The sequence below is a fragment of the Scyliorhinus canicula genome, chromosome 8 (assembly GCF_902713615.1).
Source record: "Scyliorhinus canicula chromosome 8, sScyCan1.1, whole genome shotgun sequence".
In the NCBI taxonomy this organism is placed as follows: domain Eukaryota; kingdom Metazoa; phylum Chordata; class Chondrichthyes; order Carcharhiniformes; family Scyliorhinidae; genus Scyliorhinus; species Scyliorhinus canicula.
The window spans coordinates 62,923,037-62,946,072 of record NC_052153.1 but is presented as its reverse complement, the minus strand read 5'-3'; the positions used below and the strand labels follow the sequence as shown (position 1 = coordinate 62,946,072).

The following is a 23,036-nucleotide window of genomic DNA, read 5'->3' as shown; positions in this document are numbered from 1 at the left end:
GCCAATTCCTAATATCCCTTGTTGTGTGCTGCCTTCTTGAACCATCAGTCTATGCTGTGTAATTACACCAATATTGCTGTCAGGGATGGAGTTCCAGCATTTTGATCCAATAGTGAAGGTACGCCAGTATATTTCCAAGTCAGGATGGTGTGTGGCTTGGAGGGGAACTCCCAGCTGGTCGTGTTTCCACACATCTGCTACTGTTGTCTTTTTATATGATAGTGGTGATGGGTTTGGAAGGTTTGATGTTGCAGTGCACTTTGTGGATTCACACTGCTGCCACGTGCGACACTGGTGGAGGGAGTGAATGTTTGTTGATGGAGTGCCGATCGTGGGCGGCTTTGTTCTGGATGGTGGTGAGCTTCTCGGGTGCTTTTGCACTCATCCAGGCAAGTGGAGCGTATTCCATCAAACTCCTGGCTTGTGGATTGTGAACAGGCTTTGGAGAGTCAGGAGGCGAGTTACTTGCCACAGGATCCCTAGCCTTTGACCTGCTGTTGTAGTAGTTATGTGGCTAGTCCAGTTAAGTTTCTGGTCAGATCAGATAACTGGACACTGCCAGGGATTTTTCTGATTTGTATTTTTCAATACCGCATCATACTGCGCAGTTCATAGAAACAGAAAATTACAGTACAAAAAGAGGACATCCCCTGTCATGCCTATGCTGGCTCCCTGCATTTTGTCCATTGTGCTCACCCTTGCTTAGCTGTCCAATTCTCTTTTTAAATTATTTCTGGAATGAGCTTCCACTAGATTTGAGGTAAAATGCTCCAGAATGACAGTACTGTACTTAAGCGGGAGGAGGCAGTGACGTGGTGGCATTGTCACTGGACTAATGATGCAGGGTATGCTCAGGGGATGCAGATGGTGAAATATGAAAAAAATTAATAATCTAATGATGACCATGAAATCATTGCCAATTGTCGTAAAAACCCACCTGGTTCACTAAGTTTTCTAGGGGTGGAAATCTTCCATCCTTATCTATTTCGCCTATTTGTGACACCAGATCCACAGCAATGTTGTTGACTCTTAACTGGCTTATCAAGTCACTCAGTTCAAGGGCAATTATGGATGGCCCAGCCAGTGATGCCCATATTCCATATATGTTTTTGTGCTCAAGTCCTGGAATGGGACTTTAAAAAAAATTTTAAAAATTGTTCATGTGGTGTGGATGCCAGCATTCATTGTCCATCCTTTATTGCACCCAAGGAGGTGGTGCTGAGCTGCCTCCTCGAACTACTGCAGTCCATATGTTCTAGGTACTTCACAGTGCTGTCAGGAAGGGAATTCCATGATTCTCATGCAGCAACAGTGAAGGAATGGTGATTTAGTTCCAAATGTGTGGCTTGAAGAGCAACAAAAATATGGTGGTGTTCCTATCCATCTACTGCCTTAGTCCTTCTAGGTGATAGAGAAGCTATGGATTTAGAATGTGATGTTGAAGGAGCCTTGGTAAGATGCTGGCAGTGCATCGTGTAGATGGTAGTACAACACTGCTGCCTCTCTGTGTCAATTATTCAGAAAATACAGGTAGCTTTAAGGGATTTATATTTACATTGATAAACATTAGAAATAATGTATAGTTTTGAGTGGGTTTAATTTAATGATTTTGTGCTTGTAAGGGTAAAACCTACAGTTAGATTCATGCTGGACAAAAGTGTTTGTAAGTGTGGGGGTTTTTGGTTTCATATGAAGCTGTACTTCTATTGTGCATGGAAAAGGTTACGGTATGATGAATAAATAAAACCTTAGAGAAGGAAATGTTGTTTAGCAACTGGAGGCCCTTTTCATGCAGAAAGGTTTTGAATTTAGTTTTAGCTGAATTTGTTTGCAGTTAAGAAGGAAACCAGGGAGTGAACATCTCTCAACTCTGCCAGGAGAAGCTGGACGGGACAAAGGAGCTGCAAAGAGGTAGACTTCTCAAATAAACCGATACAGTCCAGATAACCAGGGAATTGGACAGAGAGAATGTCTAAGGGAGAATGAAATTAAGAGACCAGAGACCAAGGAGAATATTCAGGAGACGCGATGAGCCAAATGGCCTCTTTCCGTGCTGTAAAACTCTGTGGCTCTAATTCAAGGAAAAGTAAACAAAGTGATCTGAGTTAAAGAGATTTAATCATCCAGATTTAAAGTAGGAAAGCAAATGTTTGATACAATTTCAATAGAGTCCAGAAATTGATAGTTAAAGCAATAGTGAACAGCTTTTACAACAGTCAAGGCAAATAAATCTTGAAGGGGAAGTGGTAAAACCTGGGTCATATGACTGTTCGTCCACATTTTCAAAACAAAAGTAAAAGTTCTAGTCTTTTCAATCAGTGTTTCATTCTGGAATTGTTCTATCCAGTTATAGCATCAACTGGGATCGTAACAGTCAATGATGAAGGAAGTGAACGTTGAAGGTAGCAGGTGAAGTGCCTACCAAGTAGGTAGTTTGATCCTGGATGGTGTTGACATCTTGCCTGCCCTCATCCAGACATGCGGCGAGTATTCTACCTCTCTCCTGACCCATGCCTTGTAGATGATCGACAAGGTTTTGGGAATCAGGCGGTGAGTTACTCATCACAAAATTCCTAGCCTTTGATCTGCTTTTGTAGCCACAGTATCTATATAGCTGGTCCATGATGTTTCTGATAGAAGCAGATTCAACAAGGTCACTGCCTGTCAAGTGAGATATCTGGATTATCTCTTGTTGTAGATGGTCATTGCCTGGCACTTGCGTAACATTAATGTTAATTGCCACTTATCAGCCCAAGCCAGAAATGTGACCAGGTCTTGTTGCATATGTGAACAGACTGCTTCAGTGAGAAGTTGTGAATGGTGAACATTGTGGAATCATTCGCAAACAGTGCCACTTCTGACCTTATGATAGAGGAAAGTTCATTGACGAAACAGCTGAAGATGGTTAGGCCTAGAACACAATGCCGAAGAGCTTCTGCAACAAAGTCCTGGGACTTGAACCCATAATCTACTGACTGAGAAGCAAGTATGCTTCTAACTGAGCCAATGCTGACACATGAAAATCTAATTTTGGTGCAATACTAATAACTGCCACCCCACTTTCTCATTCGCCAACAGTCCCACAGCTTGGTCCAGTCTTCCAATTGAAGGGTCAATCGGGTCACAAAACACTATGCTCCAAAAAACAATTTTCTGTGTCCTCCTGCCTCTGCACCATTTTTGTGTGGCTGCCTCGCAGATTGGGAAGGCCTTTGGTGCAAATCGCATGCACAACCTCTTCCAAGATCAGGGTTTCATTGTGAGGGCTACAGAAACTGGATTTCATCCCAAATGCAATTTCTGTGTGCTTTTGTGGGTTTTGGAAGACCTAAAAACCCCACATCTTTTGAGAGTTTGTGACCACAGAGAGGAAGCCAGTTAAGGACTCTGTAAAGATAAATGTAAAATGTTTCAAAACGTTCAATGTCACTATTAGATGCTGTATGCCAATGTACATGTGTTCTCAATGCAATAATTTGTCATAGGGATATGTCCTGTTAAGGCATGTTGACCCTTACATTGACAATCAATATATAAAAGTTGACATACATTACAGTACTTTCTTAATTGAAGGAAGTGTCATAATGGATTAGCATGCATGACAATTCTGGCTGTTTAAATGACATCTAAGTGACATTGAACCTGCTTTTGAAAGCAGAAATAATCTCTGTACCCGCTGCTGTCCGGTGATTGGCAGGAACCTGGCTTTGAAAAATGGATATGGGACACCATCCTGTTCTGTCAGTATCAGGTAATATAGTTTTGTTATGACAAATATAGTCATTACGAATACTTGGCTAGATTTCAAGGGCTAGCGTTCAGCTCAGCAGGTGCTATACTGATTTTAGAATATTTGATACTTTTAAGAAGCTGTAAAGCTGATTATGTCTTTGATGGAGTTTTTTGTCTGTTCACAAACATCAAAGGTACCTAAAAGATGACTTTTTTCACACTGGAGTAGGTGTTTTTTCTTTCTGGTATCAATGATAGTGATTTTGGGACTTCCGTTCTTTATGTAGAGGGAAGTCATGCACAAGGTGGCTCCTGCTAGGGTACTGTTCGCTTGGCCTTTTCACCCAATTTCTGGGGGGTACTTTTGTTTAAAAAAAACACTTGTTTAGTGGAATAAGGTGCCTACATAAGGGAAATACCCAGGAAGTTCAGGGGGAAAAGCCAGAAAAAATGGGTCCGTTGACTGAATCGGAGGCTTCTCCCGGCTCGTCGATGGAGAAAATGGCAGAGGCAACCTCCAAGACTCCACTCCACTTACGGTCAAGATGCTCATTTGCACTTTGGTGGCAGAATTGGAGAAGCAATGGCGGGCAGTGTCGGGGGACCATGACAAATCGATTGAAGATGCCCTGCCGTCATTCGGTTGGCGTCGGAGAAGACCAACCAAACAGTAAAAACATATGGCGCTGTGACACAAAGCATGGACATGTTACTTTTGAGGTATAGTGACCAGATTTTCTCTCTGGAAGCGGAGATGTCCCTGATGGCTGAGGCGAAATAAAGCACTGACGGCCATAGTGAATGATTTGCAGAATCATTCAAGGAGGCAAAAATATCCGAATTGTGGGGCTGCCAGAGGAGTGGAAGGCCCAACTCCCACAGAGTATTTTGCGAAGATGTTTGGGAAGGTGGTGGGGAGGATGGACTCTCATCTCGTCCCGAGCTGGATCGAGCTCACGAGACACTCCAACAGAAGCACCGTCTCAACAAACCCGGGCGAGCAGTAATCATGAAGTTTCACAGCTTCCAAGAAAAAGAGCAGTCTAGAAATGGGCAAAGAAATGGGAAGGCTACAGCATCAAACATTATCAGGATGTGGAAGCGCAGCTGGCAAAGAAACAGGTGGCATTCAACAAAGCCAAAGCCACCCTGTATAACTTTGATAGGCCAGAGTAAGTGGATTACTTTGTAAAAAAGAATGGGTTGGGTGTGGGTTGATTGAGGTTTGTTTGGCCTTTTTGGCTGTTTGGAGTAGGCATGTGGATATGGGGAACTTTTGGGGTTCCTTGTTCTTTTTTTAAAATCTTTTTATTCTCCTCATTTTCAACATTTTAATCAATAAACAACCAAAGAAAAAACAAACAAAAACAAATACAATAACAACCCCACACACGGGTAGGGGGGGGGGGGGGGATTTTTTTTTTTTTTTTTTTTTCTTTGTCTTGTTAAGTAGGGGGGCTTGACTTTGTTTTGTTATAATTTAAATGTAAATGTAGGGGGGGTTAAAATGTTTGTATTTTGAAAAATTCAATAAAAATTATTTAAAAAAAAAAAACAACCCCACACACAAACCACACCCCGCTCAGGGGCTGGTTTACCACAGTGGGCTAAACAGCTGGTTTATAATGAAGAACAAGGAAGCAGCGCAGGTTCAATTCCCGTAACGGCCTCCCCGCACAGGTGCCGGAATGTGGCGACTAGGGGCTTTTCAGGAATTTCATTGAAGCCTACTTGTGACTATAAGCGATTATCATATTATTATATACAGACCAAAACATCCACTCGTACATTCCTGGTAAAAAATACAAACTAACAATCAATCAGTAAACAGTGTAACCAAAGATAATAATACCACCGGCCCCCCTACCCCTTCCCAATGTTCAATGGCAACCAATTCACGGAAGTGCCTAGTAAACAGCCCAAATGAATTGTGAAACCCTTCCTTCGTCCCCTTCAGCTGAGACTTCACCTTCCCCGAGAATCAAAGAAATACAAGTAGGCCCCCCCCAACCCCCGCCGAGCAGTGCCACAGGATGGAGAAGCTGGCCTCCATTCCAACAGGACCTGCCTCCAGGCCATCAGCGAGGCAAAGGCTAACATCTGCCCCGCTCCCACCTGCCGCCCGAGCCAGTCTGACCCCCCCGAAAAAAGCTTCTGGGGGCTTGGTTCCAAGTTCACAAGCACTACCCCGAGATGACACTGAAAACCGCCCTCCAACAAACCCGTCACATTCCACTTAACTATCGTAACCAGGGGGTCTCAACCCCCCTTCCCTCCTATCCACCATCATCATAACTCCAGGCCCATCCCATTGTTATTATCGAGCCCCCCCACCTCCCAGAATCCTGCCATCCTCTTCATCTCAAAAACACCTCACCCAGTATTGGTCCCCTCCCCCAACTTTTCACACCTCTTAGGCCCATCGAAATCTGTTCTACCAGGCTCTGATGGCCGAAGCTCCTTGCCCCACCACACTCTTGTTCACTAGCCAGTGCGGAGGCCCCTGCCCAAGCATAACTCCCCTCCAATCCCCTCCCCCCTGGCCAGGAAAGTAAAGAAATCTTCTTCAACACACAATCCCAGTTTGAACACACAAACCCCAAAGAACCATCATTACAAAAGAAAATCCCAACTCTTACCTTGTCCAAATAGGCAACTTCAACTCATTTAGCACATATAACGATGCAATGAAAAATAAAGCTACATACACTCCTCCACCCCCCATACCCTCAGTCCAAAACCAATCCTCAGTCCCAATTCTCACTTCTGCCCCAGTCCTTCTGCCTTCACAAACGCCTCCGCTACCACCATCTCAAAATGAAAGTCTTTGGGGTCGTAGGTCACTCTCAACTTAACTGGGTGCACTCTGCTGAACAGCTGTTATACAGTGCCGTCTTCACTTGGCCAAAGGCTGCCCACCTCCTCGCCAACTCCACAGTAAAGACCTGGTACAAAACTATACCAGCTCCAGCCTACTGCACCTCTCACTTCTGCATTGCCCAACTCAGAACCTTCTCCTTTACACGGAACCAACGGAAACAAATAATCACTGCTCTTGGCGGCTTATTCGCCTTTGGTTCAGGCCTCCAGTGGGCCCGATCCAGTTCATAGCGAGAGAGATCTTCCCTCTCTCCCAGCTGCTGCGTCAACATCTTGGCAAAATACTCCGTTGGCCTCAGGCCCTCCACCTCTTCAAGCAGGCCCACGATCCTCAGAATTTGCCGCCTAGACCTGTTTTCCAGGTCCTCTATCTACTTTGGCTTGCAGAATTTTGTTGGCCTCCAGCACCCTCTGCAGCTCCTCATCCTTCAAGGTGAGTTGATCACTGTGGTGCGACTAAGGCCTCTTTTACTCCCTTCAGTTTCTCAGCCTGCACCCGCACCTCGGCTGATGTCGTCGACACCGCCATCTTCACCGGGACAGTCGTCTCCTCCACCTGCACCTTCAATGCTGCCATCACCTCCTTTTTCATCACCTCCATGTGTTTTATGAACTGTTCCACACCATCACCTCGGTCATCTTTTCTGCCATGAATAGTGTGGCCACAACCAGCGTCCCAGCTTCCGCCATCCTTCCAATTGCCGAGCTGACCCTCCACTCAATGACGAACTTTCACTCGCCCCCTTCTTCATGGCAGCTTTCCTTTGGGTTTTTATGTCTTTCTGCACTTATTTAATGAAAAATTGCATCTGGGACCGGGCATTAAATTCTGAAAAAGCAACTCTTGAGCAGGAGCCATCCAACGTGTGGCCTCCTTCTACATGCCGCCACCGGAAGTGGGGTTCCTTGTTCATGTTTGCATTTTTTTGTTCTTGTGAGGGATGAATGTTTTACAAGTTGACCATGGGCAGGGGTTAATTCTATGGGGGTTTTGCTCTATTTTTTATTACAGTTATGAAAATAAAAAGCTCCCTGTTGGTGTACTATGTTTTAAGGGGTTTTTATACTTTGTGCCCTTTTTCTTTACTCTGGGTGGGAGCGCCCCGCTAGCTGAAGAGTTAGCTAATGCAGTGAGCTGCGGGTGACTGCAGCTCATTATATTGGTTTTGTTTTAGATAATGAGCTTAGTGTTTTTGTTCTGTTTAGGGTTAGGTTTATTAGAAGTAGATTTTCGTGTTTTTTGTTTGTATATTTGGATGTGGTATTGTTTGTGGGTGGGGTGGAATCAGGGGTAGTTTGTTGACAGTGACTTCAGATTTTTCTTTGTTTTGCCTTGCTGGTGGGTTTTGGAGGCTAGCTTGGGGGGGGGGGGGGGGGGCTGTACTTTCCACGGATTTGTTGGATAATCCCTCTTGGTGGAAATGGCTGACTCCAGATCGAGGTGGTGGGGTGGGGTTGAGAGGCCCCAAATTCGTTTTGTCAATTGGAATGCCAGGGGATTAAATGGTCCTGTGAATAGGTAAAGAGCATTTGCTCATCATAAAAGTTTTAAATTGATTGTGGGTCAGAGACCAGACAAGGTTGTGGAAGGGGTGGGTGGCAAGTTGTTCATTTAGCTTTGATGGTAGGGCTAGGGGTGTGGCAATTTTAATCAATAAAAGGGTTTAATTTTCTACTGGCCTTTGGCAGGCACCTCAGTGGTCCTGGGTAATATCTACGTTCCAAACTGGGACAATCTGCTAGCCTTCATCCCTGATTTGGATTTGCATCAGGTAATCTTGGGGGGGTGGAGTAAACTGTGTTCTGGATCTCAGGATGGATCGATCCATGTCCAAATGTCTGACTCCATCGGGGCTGGCAAAGTCGTTGTTGGTTTTAATGGAGCAGATGGGGATCATAGAATTTACAGTGCAGAAGGAGGCCATTTGGCTCATCGAGTCTGCACCGGCCCTTAGGAAAGAGCACCCCACTGAAGCCCATGCCTCCACCCTATCCCCGTAACCCCACCTAACCTTTTTGACACTATGGGCAATTCATCATTACCAATCCACTTAACCTGCACATCTTTGGTCTGTGGGAGGAAATCGGAGCACGCGGAGGAAACCCACGCACACACGGGAGAGCATGCAGACTCCACAGTGACCCAAGCTGGGAAACAAACCTGGGACTCTGGACTGTGAAGCAACAATGCTAACCACTGTGCTACCGTGCCACCTATGCTTTAACTTGAGTGGTTACTGACAGAGCCTGCCTGTTAACAGAGAAAATATTTTGTGAACGTATGTCCGCCGCCATTGCGGAATAGATTAAATTTAATAAAAGTGAGTTTATCTCATCTTCTGCGTTGTGGGAAGCCCTTAAGGTGGTTGTCGGGACAAATAATTTCCTATAAAACGCTCATGCAAAGGGCTGCAAAGGTTGTTCATTTGGCTTTGATGGTAAGGCTCGGGGCGTGGCAATTTTAATCAATAAAAGGGTTCAATTTTCTACCGCTAAGATTTTGGCAGACCCCAATGGTAGACATGTTATTGTTTGTGGGTCTTTGGCTGGCACCTTGGTGGTCCTAGTTAATATCTACGCTCCAAACTGGGACAATCTGCTAGCCTTCATCCCTGATTTGGATTCGCATCAGGTAATCTTGGGGGGGTGACTTGGTGGTCTCCATCAATACTCACTTGCCCCAACACAGGAGTTGCTGGCAAGCAGGAAAAAACTGCACACACAATTTAAAATTAAAATTCCTACAGTGCAGAAAGAGGCCATTTGGCCCATCGGCTCTGCATCAACCATCCTACATAGACCCAATCCCCACCTGATCCCTGTAACCCCACCTAACTTAACCATTGGACACCAAAGGGCAATTTTGCATGGCTAATCCACCTACCTGCTCATTTTCCGACTGTTGAAGGAAATCGGAACACTCGGAGGAAACCCACGGAGACATAGAGAGAATGTGCAAACTCCACACATACAGTCGCTTGAGGTTAGAATTGAACCGGGGTCGGAATCGAACCCAGGTCCCTGCTGCTGTGACACAGCAGTTCTAATCACCCATTTGCATTTGAATTACTATCAACGGATAAGGCCAGCTGCGAAGTTCGAGGAGCATATTTTATGAATACGGCTGAGGCGGCAGGCAGCTTCCTGGGAGAAGAGAAGGGACTCAAGTGGTAGTCTGGTTTCCATCCCGCAGCTTTTGAAACATTTCATTGGGATCTCTATAGTTCGGAGCTCTCTATGCAGTGTTTGGCCTTGACAGATTTTTTGGATGGGTTAGCCATCTCAGCGTTGGAGAGGGAGAGGCGGGAAGAGTTGGAATCCCCATTGGGTCCTGAGGCCTGAGGAATTTAAGAAATATATTGGGTTGATGCAGAGGGGTAAAGCATCTGGCCCTGATGAGGTTTCTAAGATGTTTGCGGAACAATTATTCCTCTAATTTTAGATATGTTTATTGACTCCTTGTCCGGGGTTCGTTGCCTGTTACACTTTCACAGGCCTCTATCACTACGGAATGTGGGTCGAATTGACCCATTTCACTTTTGAATGCGGACGTTGTTACTCGCAGGTCGTCAAATAGCCAATATATGTTAAAATGTGGAGATGCCGGCATTGGACTGGGGTGGGCGCAGTAAGAAGTCTTACAATACCAAGTTAAAGTCCAACAGGTTTCTTTGCAATCATTAGCTTTCGGAGCATAGCTCCTTCATCAGGTGAGTCACTACACTATGCTCTGAAAGCTAGTGATTCCAAAGAAACCTGTTGGACTTTAACTTCTTACAATATATGCTGGGTACTAAATGTTGTCCTTTCACCTTTTCAGTACCTGAACCAGAGGTGATTGTTTCCCTGCATGCAGAAAAGGCATTCGTTAGAGTGGAGTTGGTATATCTATTTGAGATTCTTGAGAGGTTTGATTTGGGCACAGGTTCATATCCTGGATTTGTTTACTGTATAGGACTCCCGCTGCTACTGTTTGCACAAATGCTTTGAACTCAGGCTACTTTCTGCTGAATTGGGACATGAGGCAGGGATATTCATTGTCTCCGCTCCTATTTACTTTAGCAATAGAACAATTTGCCATAGCGAGGTTTTCCACTCAGTGTAGGGGGATGGGTGGAGTGTAAGGGGATGGGTGGAGCATAGGGTGTCCTTATACAAGATGATCTGCTTCTTTATAATTACAGACCCAGTATACTCTATGGATGAGATAATGGAGCTACTTAGGAGGTTTTTCTCCTTCTCTGGGTATAAGTAGAATTTGGAAAAGAGTGAATACTTCCCTGTTAATCTCCCGGGGAGGGGTGTCCATCTGGGGATGTTACCTTTTCGCCTTGCTGGATCCAACTTTCCGGTTCAGACTATTAAAATGAATGTGCACCCTGATGCACTATCAATTATGACGAGACAAGAGTAGAGAGTAATCGAGGCTTCATTACGCAGAGATGTGGAGTCTCCCGCAGCTGCTGCCAAAATGGCTGCAGCTCGGAGAGCCCACACATTTATACTCCGCCCACTGGGCGGAACCAGCAGGCAGGGATCTACCCCCGTACCTGTAGTATAGGGGCCTTACCGTAATACCCTCGTATGCAGTATATAATACAACAATGGTGACCACCACACTCCCAAAATTTTTATTTCTTTTTCAGTGTCTCCCCACTTTTCTCCCCAAGTGCTTCTTTGTCAGAATTAGTGTTCTCTTTAATTTGGGTGAGTAAGATCCCAAGATTCCGTAGGGCGTTCCTCCAGAGAGGTAACAGTCAAGAGGTTTAGCTTTACCTAATTTATTATTGGGCAGCCAATATTGAGAAAGTGCTAGGTTGGTTTAGTGATTCGGGTTCCATATGGGGCAAATGGAGGAGAGTTCTTGTGAGTGTTCCAGCCTTGTTACATTGGTAATGGCATCTTTGCTGTTCTCTCTGGCATGATTTTCCTCAAATCCAGTAGTGGTGTCCACGCTGAGAATCTGGAAGTAGATCAGCCAGCATTTTAAACTTAGCTCCATGTCTTTGCTGGCCCCCTATCTGTAGTAATCGTAGTAATCACCTCTTCTTGCCAGTGGGTTTAGACAAGACGTTTAGATTGTGGCGGAACAAGGGTTTGGAGCAGTTTGGCAGCTGTAAGGAGCCGTCAGAAAAATGTCAACACCTTGGTTCCAATCTGTTTAGATATCTTCAGATTGGCAATTCTTTCTGTAAGGCTTTTTGCTCTTTTCCCTTGACACCACTCTCCTCCCTGTTGAATAGGATTTTGTCTTCGGCCAGATCTGTTGCAGGAGTATTTTGTGTATTTACAGCCGGATCCTATCAGCAGAGTCGGCTCCGTTGCATTAGGTAAATGGGAGGGTGAATTGGGTCCTATTCTGGATGATGGGATGAAGAGAGAGGCTCTTCGCAGGGTCAACTCCATGTCCTCTTGCTGAGGCTGATCCAATTCAAGGTAGTGTACAGAGCTCATTTGGCGATGGCAAGGATTTGCATTTTTTTCTTTGGGGTAAAGGACAGGTGTGAGCGTTGTTCTCGGGGGCCAGATAACCATACTCACGTGTTCTGGTCTTGTCCAAGTTAGTGAGCTCTGGCTCTCCTTCTTTAGCACCATGTCAGAGATACATAATGTCGATCTGGAGCCATGTCCGGTGGCGGCAACCTTCAGGATATCAGACTCGCCGGTGCTGCAGAATGGGGTCAAGGCAGATGTCCTCGCCTTTACCTCATTAATAGCCCAGAGACAAGTTCTAGCTTGGGTGGAGATCTTATGTCGTACTTCCATCTGGAGAAGGTCAAATACGCCATTAAGGAGTCGGTAAAAGGGCTCCATTTTAAATGGCAGCCATTCATTTCCTTTTTAAAGAGTTAGTCACTGTCAGTTGTTAAGTGGTTTAGTTTAATGTTGGTTGAGGTGGCATGGTAAATCTGAAGAGTTTGGCATCAGAGTGGGATAGGAGTTGAAGTTTCTGGATGAAATACAATTACATATCAAATGGAGAACCTACGAATTTAAGGTGTTAATCCTAGGAGTAGCAGCATCAGGTTCGCAATGTTAAATTAGAGTTGACATAAAAGCTACCAACCTAAAATGGCTGGTAACTTGAATTATTACCAATGTATATATTAAACAAAATAAGCCTTCAGATGCCGAGATATTGGAATGTAGCCAGAATAGACATCTGTGCTTAGAGTTGATATCCTTGTTAAAGAAATCTCTGAATGTGAAATCACTTCAGAGAGTGAATAGTAATGATTAAAAATGTGGTCTAGTGTAAGACAGTTAGCTAATACAAAGTCTTGAAGTGTCTATCTTCTGGGAGGAAACCAGCCAGTCATTTCAAAACGCATAATTACACAGGTTAGAAATAAAAAATATGGCGGGGGGGGGGTCCCTCCATAGCCATTGCTAATTCTTGAATTGAAAAGACTCATTAATAAACTAGACAATTAGGGTGCGATTCAACTAATTGGGAACAAAGTCCAATACTGAGCGCGTTCCCGGCGTTTACAGCGCTGAGAAGCACATGGTTATACAAAGTGAATCACGTTGTACAAGGGGCCTCAGTGGGGAATGCGTGGCCGAAGCCACACATTGCCACGTTTTGCACACTGTGGAGCTCCGAGGTCCCCGAAGCAACCCCCTCCTCCTCCCCACCCCCCAGCTCGAATGCTCTATGGGAGGGTCCACTTGTGGGGGCCAGTACCAAACGGCACTCACCCGAGGTCACCGAGGTGAGGGGGATGAATCTGAAAGCCTCAGGTACCTCGGGAATCTGCGCATTAGTGTGAGACTAACTGTCTCGCTCGAATTTGTAGATTTGGCAAAAAGTGACCCCGCCCACAATGGACAGGATTTACATCGCAACATCTTGTGAGATCACGTTGGATCTTGCGAGACGGGTAGATCCAGGAGCAGCGTCTCCTGACTTTTATCGATCACGTTCAGCCGAGCTGACTTTCAGGCGCATCGTGGCCATTGGATCACGTCCCAAAGTCTGTTTTCTTACTGCAAAGTCTTTCTTTAAAAATACACACCATTAGCTGAGAGATTTCAGTCAGCCATTTTTGTACACAAGGCGTTGAGTTCCCTTTGGAGATTTTCCCAAGGGTTCAGACAGAGGTCAAGGTGGATTAAAAAATTTCACTTATTTCGACTACATTATTAACAAGCTATGATTAGCTTTAGTTATCATTTATAACTTCATGTATAAGCTGTAACCATATAGAACATGGAACATAGAGTGCAGAAGGAGGCCATTCGGCCCATCGAGTCTGCACTGACCAACTTAAGCCCTCACTTCCACCCTATCCCCGTAACCCAATAACCCCTCCTAACCTTTTTGGTCACTAAGGGCAATTTATCATGGCTAATCCACCTAACCTGCACGTCTTTGGGCTGTGGGAGGAAATCGGAGCACCCGGAGGAAATCCATGAAGATACAGGGAGAACGTGCAGACTCCGCACTGACAGTGACCCAGCGGAGAATCGTACCAGGGACCCTGGTGCTGTGAAGCCACAGTGCCACTTGTGCTACCGTGCTGCCCATATGTTCGAAGCATGCAAGATGCACAGTGTGAAATATGAATTATCTCAAGAATCCACATAAATACATTACTCTAGAAGTCTTAGTAAGATTTCAAAGAGCTGATCTTGGTAAATTTTCAAAGAGGTTGGTCTACTAAGACATGTCCCAATTCATGTTCCATCTTAAGATACTTTTGGGGGATTTGAGATTCCTAGAAGAGAGGACTTATATTTGAGGATCCAGTCGAAGGCTATGCTCTTTGTTTGGAAATCACTTTTAGTTGAGGCTCTAAACCAGCAATAGGTTTGCTGGGGTAAAGATAGTGGAACAATTAACATGGGACCATTAAACTATGTTGTAAGTTGGGTTGCTGAAAAAACTGTGTTAAAGAACTGAGAAGGGCTTTCGAACTGGGTGTTGTGTAGCGGTATTGTCACTAGACTAGCATTCCAGAGACCCAGGCTAATGCTCCAGGGATCCGGGTTCAATTCCCACCATGATAGATGGTAAAAATCTGGATTTTGATGGCCTCTGTAGATGATGCTAAAAACTCATCTGATTCACTAACGAACATAAGGAAAGCTGCTGCTCTTACCAGGAGCGAAATTCTCCGACCCCCAGCAGGGTTGGAGAATCGCCTGGGGCCGCCGAAAACCCGGCCCCCGCCGTGGCAGAGATTCTCGGCCACCCGGGAAGTGGCGGTGGCGGTAATCACGCCACGCCGATCAGCGAGGCCACTGCAGCGATTCTCCGGCCCGGATGGGCCGAAGTCCCACCGCTGGGAGGCCTCTCCCGCCGCCGAGGTTTGAACCACCTCTGGTGGTGGCAGGATCGGCGCCGCGACCGGGCCCCCGGGGGGGGCGCGGGGCGATCGGACCCTGGGGGGTGCCCCCACAGTGGCCAGGCCCGCGAACGGGGCCCCCCCGCTCAGACTCCGGGCCAGTGCCCTGGGTGCACTCTTTCTCCTCCGCCGCCGCCACGGCCTCCGCCATGGCGGAAGCGGAAGAGAAACCCACATCGCGCATGCGCCGGTGGTGAGGTCGGCGGCAGCTGGCCGCTGACGTCACCGCCGGCGCATGCGCCAACCGGCGAAAGCCTTTCAGCCAGCCGCGCTGCCGGGCGGTGGGCCTGAAAGGCCGCTGGCTCCGGTTTTTTGCACCAGTCTTCTGGTGCCAACCGCTCCAGCGCGGGGCTAGCCCCCAAAGGTGCGGAGAATTCCCCACCTTTGGGGAGGCCCGACCCTGGAGTGGTTGGTGCCACTCCCCTACGCCGGGACCCCCCGTCACGCCGGGTAGGGGAGAATCCCGCCCCAGGTCTGGCCTGCATGAGACTCCAGATCCACAGCAATGTGATTATTCTTTCTCTGAAATGGCCTAGCAAGCCATTCCGTCCATGGACAATTAGGGGTGGACAACAAATGCTGGTCCAGCAGAAATCCCCAGATCCCATGAATGAATAAAACTGGCCTACCTCCACACCCACACTCCTCGTACACTACATGCCAGTTTGCAAAATGCACTGCGAATTTGACCACTGGTATAAAAAGACAAAAGTCCAAGGCAAGGTCACACATGAGTTGGGTGGGCATTTTGGAAAGCAGAAAAGGGCGCAGGACAGGTTTCACGAGCACATAGGAAAATCTAATCTTTCCTTTGTCATGAACTATTACAGTATCCTCTTGGCTGACAAAAATACGAAAGCCACTACGAAATAAACATTCCAAACCAAATTCATGAACCAAATGCCATATTGCATATAGATGGAAATTAATTATCCATCTGCAGTTCCTCAGTGCCCGTATTCATGCGTCAGACCTAGATTTTCTATCTAGTGCTATCTCAGCTGCATTACGCTTGGCTGACATTTAGAGGCTGCAGATGGCCTTAAGAGGGTGACTTTGAGCAGCTCTTAGCTTCCAAGACCTGGTTGCAGACTATGCCATCTGTGCATGGGTGACAGCAGTCTGGGATGACTGGCTGACAGGCAACAGCAAGGGCACAGGCAGAGCGCCGAGATATGTAGATAAATGCTGTCATCTTGACAGCATATCGTTGCTCCATGGAACCATTGCAATTCCTACAGGTCAGCACTTCAGTAATCTTTGGATGACACATTGCTGGATTGTTGTGACACTCTGTAAGGCCCTTTTGCACACTGTCATCTGGAGCAAAAATGTCAGCAGTCTAAGCTTGCATGGCAGCAAGGTGACCTTGTAGGGCAGCAATCTGAACTCACACTCCAGCACTCAGGTATTGGGTGTTTGCAGCTTGCGCTGCAATAGAAATTGCAACATTGGCCAACAGATAAGTGGGTCCACAAGTGTGTCAACAGAGTAGCCACCGATGATCAATAGGATGGCCTCAAACACTCTAATGAACCCTGCATTAAGTTGGAATGCCCCTCTAATGCTTTTAAAAAAAAATTTTTTCGAGTACCCGATTCATTTTTTATTCCAATCAAGGGGCAATTTAGCGTGGCTAATTCACCTAGCCTGCACATCTTTTGGGTTGTGAGGGTGAGACCCAAGCACCATGGGGAGAATGTGCTAACTCCACACGGACAGTGAGCTGGGGCCGGGATCGCACATGGGTCCTCAGCGCAGTGAGGCAGCAGTGCTAACCATTACACCGCTTCCCCCCTCTAATGCTTTTAAAAACTTTATTCATAAGATGTGGGCCTCGCTGGCTAGGTCAGCATTTATTATCCATCCCTAGTTGCCCTTGAGACGTGGTGGTTAGCTGCCTTCTTGAACTGCTGCAGTCCCCGAGGTGTAGGTACACACAGAGTACTGTTAGGGAGGGAGTTCCAGGATTCTGACCCAGCAACAATGAAGGAATGATGATCTACTTCCAAATCAGAATGGTGAGTAACTTGGAGGGAACCTCCAGGTGGTGTTCCCAGGTATCTGTTGCCTTTGTCCTTCTAGATGGTAGCTGTCATTGGTTTGGAAGGTGATGCCTACAGGAGCCTTGGTGAGTTCCTGCAGTGCATCTTGTAAAGGGAAAGGGAGTGAATGTTTGTGGAAGGGGTACCAATCAAATAGGCTGTTTTGGCCTATATGGTTCTGGGCTTCTTCAGTGTTGTTGGAGGTGCACTCAACCAGGCAAGTGAACAGTATTCCATCACACTACTGACTGGTGCCTTGTGTATAGTGGACAGGCTTTGGGAAGCCAGAGGGTGAGATACTTGCCGCAGGATTCCTAGCCTCTGACCTGTTCTTGTCGCCACAGTATTTATATGGCTGGCCCAGTTGAGTTGTTGGTCAATGTAACCTCTCAGATGTTGATAGTGGGGATTCAGCAATGGTAATGCCATGAATGAATGTCAAAGGGTGATGGTTAGATTCTCTTGTGTTGGAGATGATCATTGCCCAGCACTTGTGTGGTGCAAATGTTTGTCGCCACTTGTCAGTCCAAGCCTGCAATTGGACATGGACTGCTTCAGTATCTGGAGTTGTGGATGGCGCTGAACATTGTGCAATTATCAGCGAACATCCCCACTTCTCGCCTTATGATGAAAGGAAAATCATTGATAAATGACAGGTTTCCCAATGCACCAAGCATTTTGTTGTGCATACCCATCAGCATCCTCTGCAATAAAAAACAGGAAATGCCGGAAATATTCAGCAGACCCTTTAGCAGCGCAGGCTTGAGGAAGTAACGATTTTGGGCCCCTTGCTATTGTTTGTCGCCAATTAACAGTGTAGTTTGTGTTGGCTGGGTGCAGATATCATTATGAGCAGGTATCATGAACTTGACACGCTGCATTTTTGGGGATCAAATTTAGCACTGTGTATGTTTATAAAATGTTTTAGGGTTTGCTTTAATATTTTCTGATAATTTCTTTCTCTTAGTCCCTCATATTCATTTATCAATTCCCTTCTGCACTTTCCATAATGTTCTTTGTTATTAACTGAATTTCATTTTTGACATTTGTCATAAGCCGCGCTTTTCTGTTTTACTTTTACTTTATTTCCTCTATCATCCATGACACATCAGCTTTGAATGTTCCACCACTACCCTTCAAATGAATAAGTCTAGTTTACAACAAGCTTTCTCTTTCCTGAATGTCCTTCATTGTTCCATTTCTGTCACATTCTACAGTCTGCTCAAATCACCCACTAATAGTTCTGGTGAAATTGTCTTGGGTGGTTTCGAAAAGCAAGCAATAGTAAATTGGCAGACTTGCCCAATAGTTATTGGCATTGACTTCAATATCAGAGGGGACTCACATAGTTCCATTGGTGTAAACTGCATCACTCCCTTCCACATACTGCACCTGTGTTGGGTAGACATGCTGCACCTGTTGTACCTGAAAAATAAACATTTATTTTAATAACGGTAACGTCTTAAAAGATTTTATATATTCCCAGCAATTCCTCTCATTATGACTTATTATAACATTTTACTGTCACAATCTTCCATCGTGATGAGTTCTTCGCTTGGTTTGCTGTGCTGTATTGAATTTTCCCATTTATTTCCGTGCAGTACTAATTCAGAAGTTTAACCTTGTAGCTAGGTGGCACTAGCGGTATTCCATTATCTACGATTGGTTGAAGATATTCACATAACATGGTTGCCCAAGTGTGTAGCAAGTCAAATGATTAGAAGTTATGGGGTGGGGTAAAGGATATATAGAAGCGACAGTGGGTTGATGGGGAGAGAATGATTAAGATAAGGGATGCTAGTTATAGTAAAAAAAAACTCCCACTGTGTTTAAAATCTGCTACAGGTACAAGTACTTAAGTGTCCTGCTTTTGATCTGGTGCAATTTGGTCCCATTGCTAGTGATTGTGCTCAAGTACAGTTCTCCTGATGTTTTGCAGTTTTAAATGCCCATTCCTGGTATTCCTAGGTTTTCTTTTCCTCATGTCTCCGTGTCAAAAAATCTGCAATATTTTAAAAGTTGTATGTCTGTGCGCACATCATCTCTACAAATGTACATTCATTGGTAAGCTATTATTATAACTTTGTCTCAATTTTTCTGATATTAAATCCCTATGTCCCATCGTTACATTTATATATTTTCCTTTAGAGTACCCAATTCATTTTTTCCAATTAAGGGGCAATTTAGTGTGGCCAATCCAGCTACCCTGCACACATTTGGATTGTGGGGGTGAAACCCATGCAAACATGGGGAGAATGTGCAAACTCCACACGTGACCCAGAGCTGGGATCAAACCTGGGACCTCGGCGCCGTGAAGCAGCAATGCTAACCAGTGCGCCACCAAGGTACCCTCATTACATCTATATTAATAAAGGAAACTGTTGTGATGCAAATACACCCTCCCACTGGTTGCACATCTCTCATACATCATCAGGCAGCTCACCATTGAAGAGGGATGGAAGACTGAATTATTGCAATGCCAGCAGCAGCCAACATTTAGCTCACTTGGCTGAACAGCTGGTTCATGTTGCAGAGCGAGACCAACAGCACGGGTTCAATTCCCGTAGTGATTGAGGTTATCCATGAAGTCCCCACCTTCTCAGCCTTGCCCCTCACCCGAGGCATGGTGATCCTCAGGTTAAACCATCACCAGTCAGCTCTCCCCCTCAAAGGGAAAGCAGCCTATGATCATTTGGGACTGTGGCGACTTTACCTTACTCAAAAGGGCAGTGGCCCGAAAGGGCGGAGATCAAGTTGGGGAAGGACACAGATGGTGGTAATTGTGGCGTGCAGAGAGGTTTTGAATCAGGACAGGGGAAAGGTGGCCAGCACACTTGGAACCATAGATTGGGGCTAACCTTCCTGCTCTACATTCATGCAAATACATTTTAAAATTATACTTTATTGGTTCCAACTTGCAACCAGCCCTTTTTGGGCCACCCCTAAGGCTGCATGTGTACTTGGATTTCAAATGCTGCCTGCATCTTCAGGGCAAACTAATACTACAGAGAGGGTTTAAACAGCCATTAAGCAAAGTCCCTTATTTGCATATGCAAAGGGATAAATGCCTGTTGCAGGCATGCACCTTTTCCTTTTGGCTTATACCTTGTGCCAGACAGCATACATTTGACTTGTAATTAACAAGCATTTCCTGCCTGCTATTTTGGAGCCTGTACATGACCAAACTTCTTGATGCTCAATATTTAATGTCAAGGAAAGCCCACTTTCTTCCATCCCCTATTTTTATTGAAACAACCGAATTCTCTTTTACCTGTACACAGCTCCTTCACAAACCTCATCTGTGATCACTAATGGCCATTCCAAGTTTACTCTAGGGAGATAGCATGCATGCAAAATTGGCAATGCTGTAGACAATCAGCCATAATGGTTCAGCAGGCTTGTTGGCCTGAATGGCCTATTCTTGTACCTATGTTCTTACTGAAACATATGGGATGCGATCTACCGGCCTTGTCGCGCCTGAATCGTGATGCAGCATGGCCGGTCAATCTCACGAGAGGCCTCTCGCACGATTTACGACGTGCATTACACGTCACAAGGTCTATCGAGATCTCGCAAGGCGTTGCAACCTGGATCTCGCCCTGGGGTCCCTGGCGCTGTGAGGCAGCACCGTGTCACCCTCATCCTTGGTCCCAGCTGTTTTCTGGGGAGTTCTGACCTCCTTGGTCCCATCATTTTTCCTACCCCAGAAACTTACTTGCTTACTCCATGTATCCTGTTAACCTATACTTCACTGCCAAAGATCCAATCCTTGATCACACCACTCACCCCACCCCCAGCGGCAAACCTCTCCCCAAATGATGGCAATCGAAAGGATCTCGCACTTTCAACTGATTTACCTTTAATTATCTTTTCTTATCTTTTCTCTTGAGAGGCTTTCCAAGTACAACATTTTTTTAAAGAAGGTGAATTAGTAATGAGCAAACACACTGGGGTAATTTTGAATCCCAAGGTAGGAGGAAGCGGGTGGGTTAAATTCATAAAAGTCTGAAACCCCCAACCCCTACCCACCCAAACAAGTCTATTCCCACTTTAACTTGGGTGAGAAAATAATCTGTTTGAGGGCAAGTCAATGATTTCAATATCTTGTTGCAGCCACGTACCACAGATTTAATGGCTGCGGTTGAGATTCCTAGAGTTCAGGAAACCTTTTAATTAAAGGGAGACAAGGACTATCAAATTAAGCAGATTAGTTTCCTTCATAGGTCTGCTTGTAGCCAGGTAGAGCAGCAATGCTCCTCCGCGGTTCCTCAAGCTAATGTGCCTCGACTTACAAGTTCGCCCTCTTCATCTACCTACTTCCCCACACCATGATTTCCAGCTCAACACGTGATTTGCACATTCCCCATGATCCCTCCCTCTCCATTTCTAGTGGCAGTCTTCTGCTGCTGCTGTCCCAGTGCAGCAATCAGCTACCCTCTCAATCTTGCCAGGAAATGGAGGGAAAAAAACAAATTAGATACAACCACTAAAATGAGCAAGACTTTTGCATTCATTACTTTTCCCAATGGGTACAAAATTTCCTCAACCTGTGAACCTGCATATATCTAAACCACCAATTGTACACTCACTCTTTCTCACAATTAGAGTCTCTGGTGTAACAGAATGTTTAGAAACAGCAACTAAACATTTTGGGTTAATTAGATAAATTCAAGATTAAATTGGTCTTTCTTTGAAACTTGAACCAAAACTCTATTTCTTCTCTCTCATTCCACGTTTTTCTTTTCACCTTGTTGACTTGCTCCTCTGACCCCAGTCTCTCTTCCTTGAATTGTATAGTATAGGTGATGTAGTCAAGAGGTGAGCCACTCAGTGTCAATACTCAGCTTTTGACATAACTTAATAGCCCTGGTGTTATGGGCTAGGGTTTAGAAAACGCCAAAGTATATCATGGAGTTCATCTGACCTACAACTGTTCATTGATTTTGGTTATGATGAGCACAAGAGTCTGCCTTTCAGATGTTATTCAACAGAGGTCTTAGACACTTTTAATCAAAAAACAAGCTTTATTCTACGAATTTAGTAAACATTTTTATAAACACATACAGTAATCTATGTACAACCCTTTAATAAATTCCTCCTTTAACTGTTCCAATTTCATAACAAGATCTCATAAACCAATAAAAAAAAACCTTTCCAAAGGTGTGACCCAGCACACGGCACTCTTACTATCAATAAGACTTGGAAGGATATTCTTGTTCCCTTGGCAAACAGCAGGTTTGAATTCCTTCCAGAAAACAGTTATCTCTTTTAAGTTATCAAGTAATTTGGAAACAACTTTTAAAATGCAGAGAGAAAGACACTTCTTTTCAGCTTGTGCAATACAAAACCAGGTCAAACTCAAAAACGAAAGTAAAACTTAGAGCCACAGCCAGCTCCCAACTCAAAAACGAAAGTAAAATCTCAGAGCCAATGTCCAGCTCCACCCACACAATGACATCATTGAAGCCATGTAATAAGACAAAAGCATTTCTTAAAGGAACACTCCCATGACACTGGCATATATGATTTTATAAACACATACAGTACAGGGGGGCAGCACGGTAGCATGGTGGTTAGCATAAATGCTTCACAGCTCCAGGGTCCCAGGTTCGATTCCCAGCTGGGTCACTGTCTGTGCGGAGTCTGCACGTCCTCCCCGTGTGTGCATGGGTTTCCTCCGGGTGCTCCGGTTTCCTCCCACAGTCCAAAGATGTGCGGGTTAGGTGGATTGGCCATGCTAAATTGCCCGTAGTGTCCTAAAAAGTAAGGTTAGGGGGGGGGGGGGGGGGGGGGGGGGGGGGGCGTTTGTTGGGTTACAGGTATAGATAGGGTGGATACGTGGGTTTGAGTAGGGTGATCATTGCTCGGCACAACATCGAGGGCCGAAGGGCCTGTTCTGTGCTGTACTGTTCTATGTTCTATGATTTGTTGAGTTGAGTTTTTGTCCTGGATTGTAACATAATACAATTAAAAGCTTATTACAAAGGATATCCTGATTTATTAAGGCAGCAAAAGTGCCATTTTAAGA

General features: G+C 45.4%; 1 protein-coding gene across 5 annotated transcripts in view; it reads right to left on the bottom strand.

Annotated features, from left to right (window-relative positions):
- rfx3 (regulatory factor X, 3 (influences HLA class II expression)) overlaps positions 1–23,036 on the bottom strand; it is a 572,273-nt gene that overhangs the window by 266,573 nt on the left and 282,664 nt on the right. For all 5 annotated transcript variants that reach the window (XM_038804657.1, XM_038804659.1, XM_038804656.1 and 2 more), the window contains one exon: positions 18,354–18,433. In XM_038804657.1, coding sequence (XP_038660585.1) covers positions 18,354–18,433 — 80 coding nt within the window. The remainder of the gene's footprint in view (positions 1–18,353; positions 18,434–23,036) is intronic.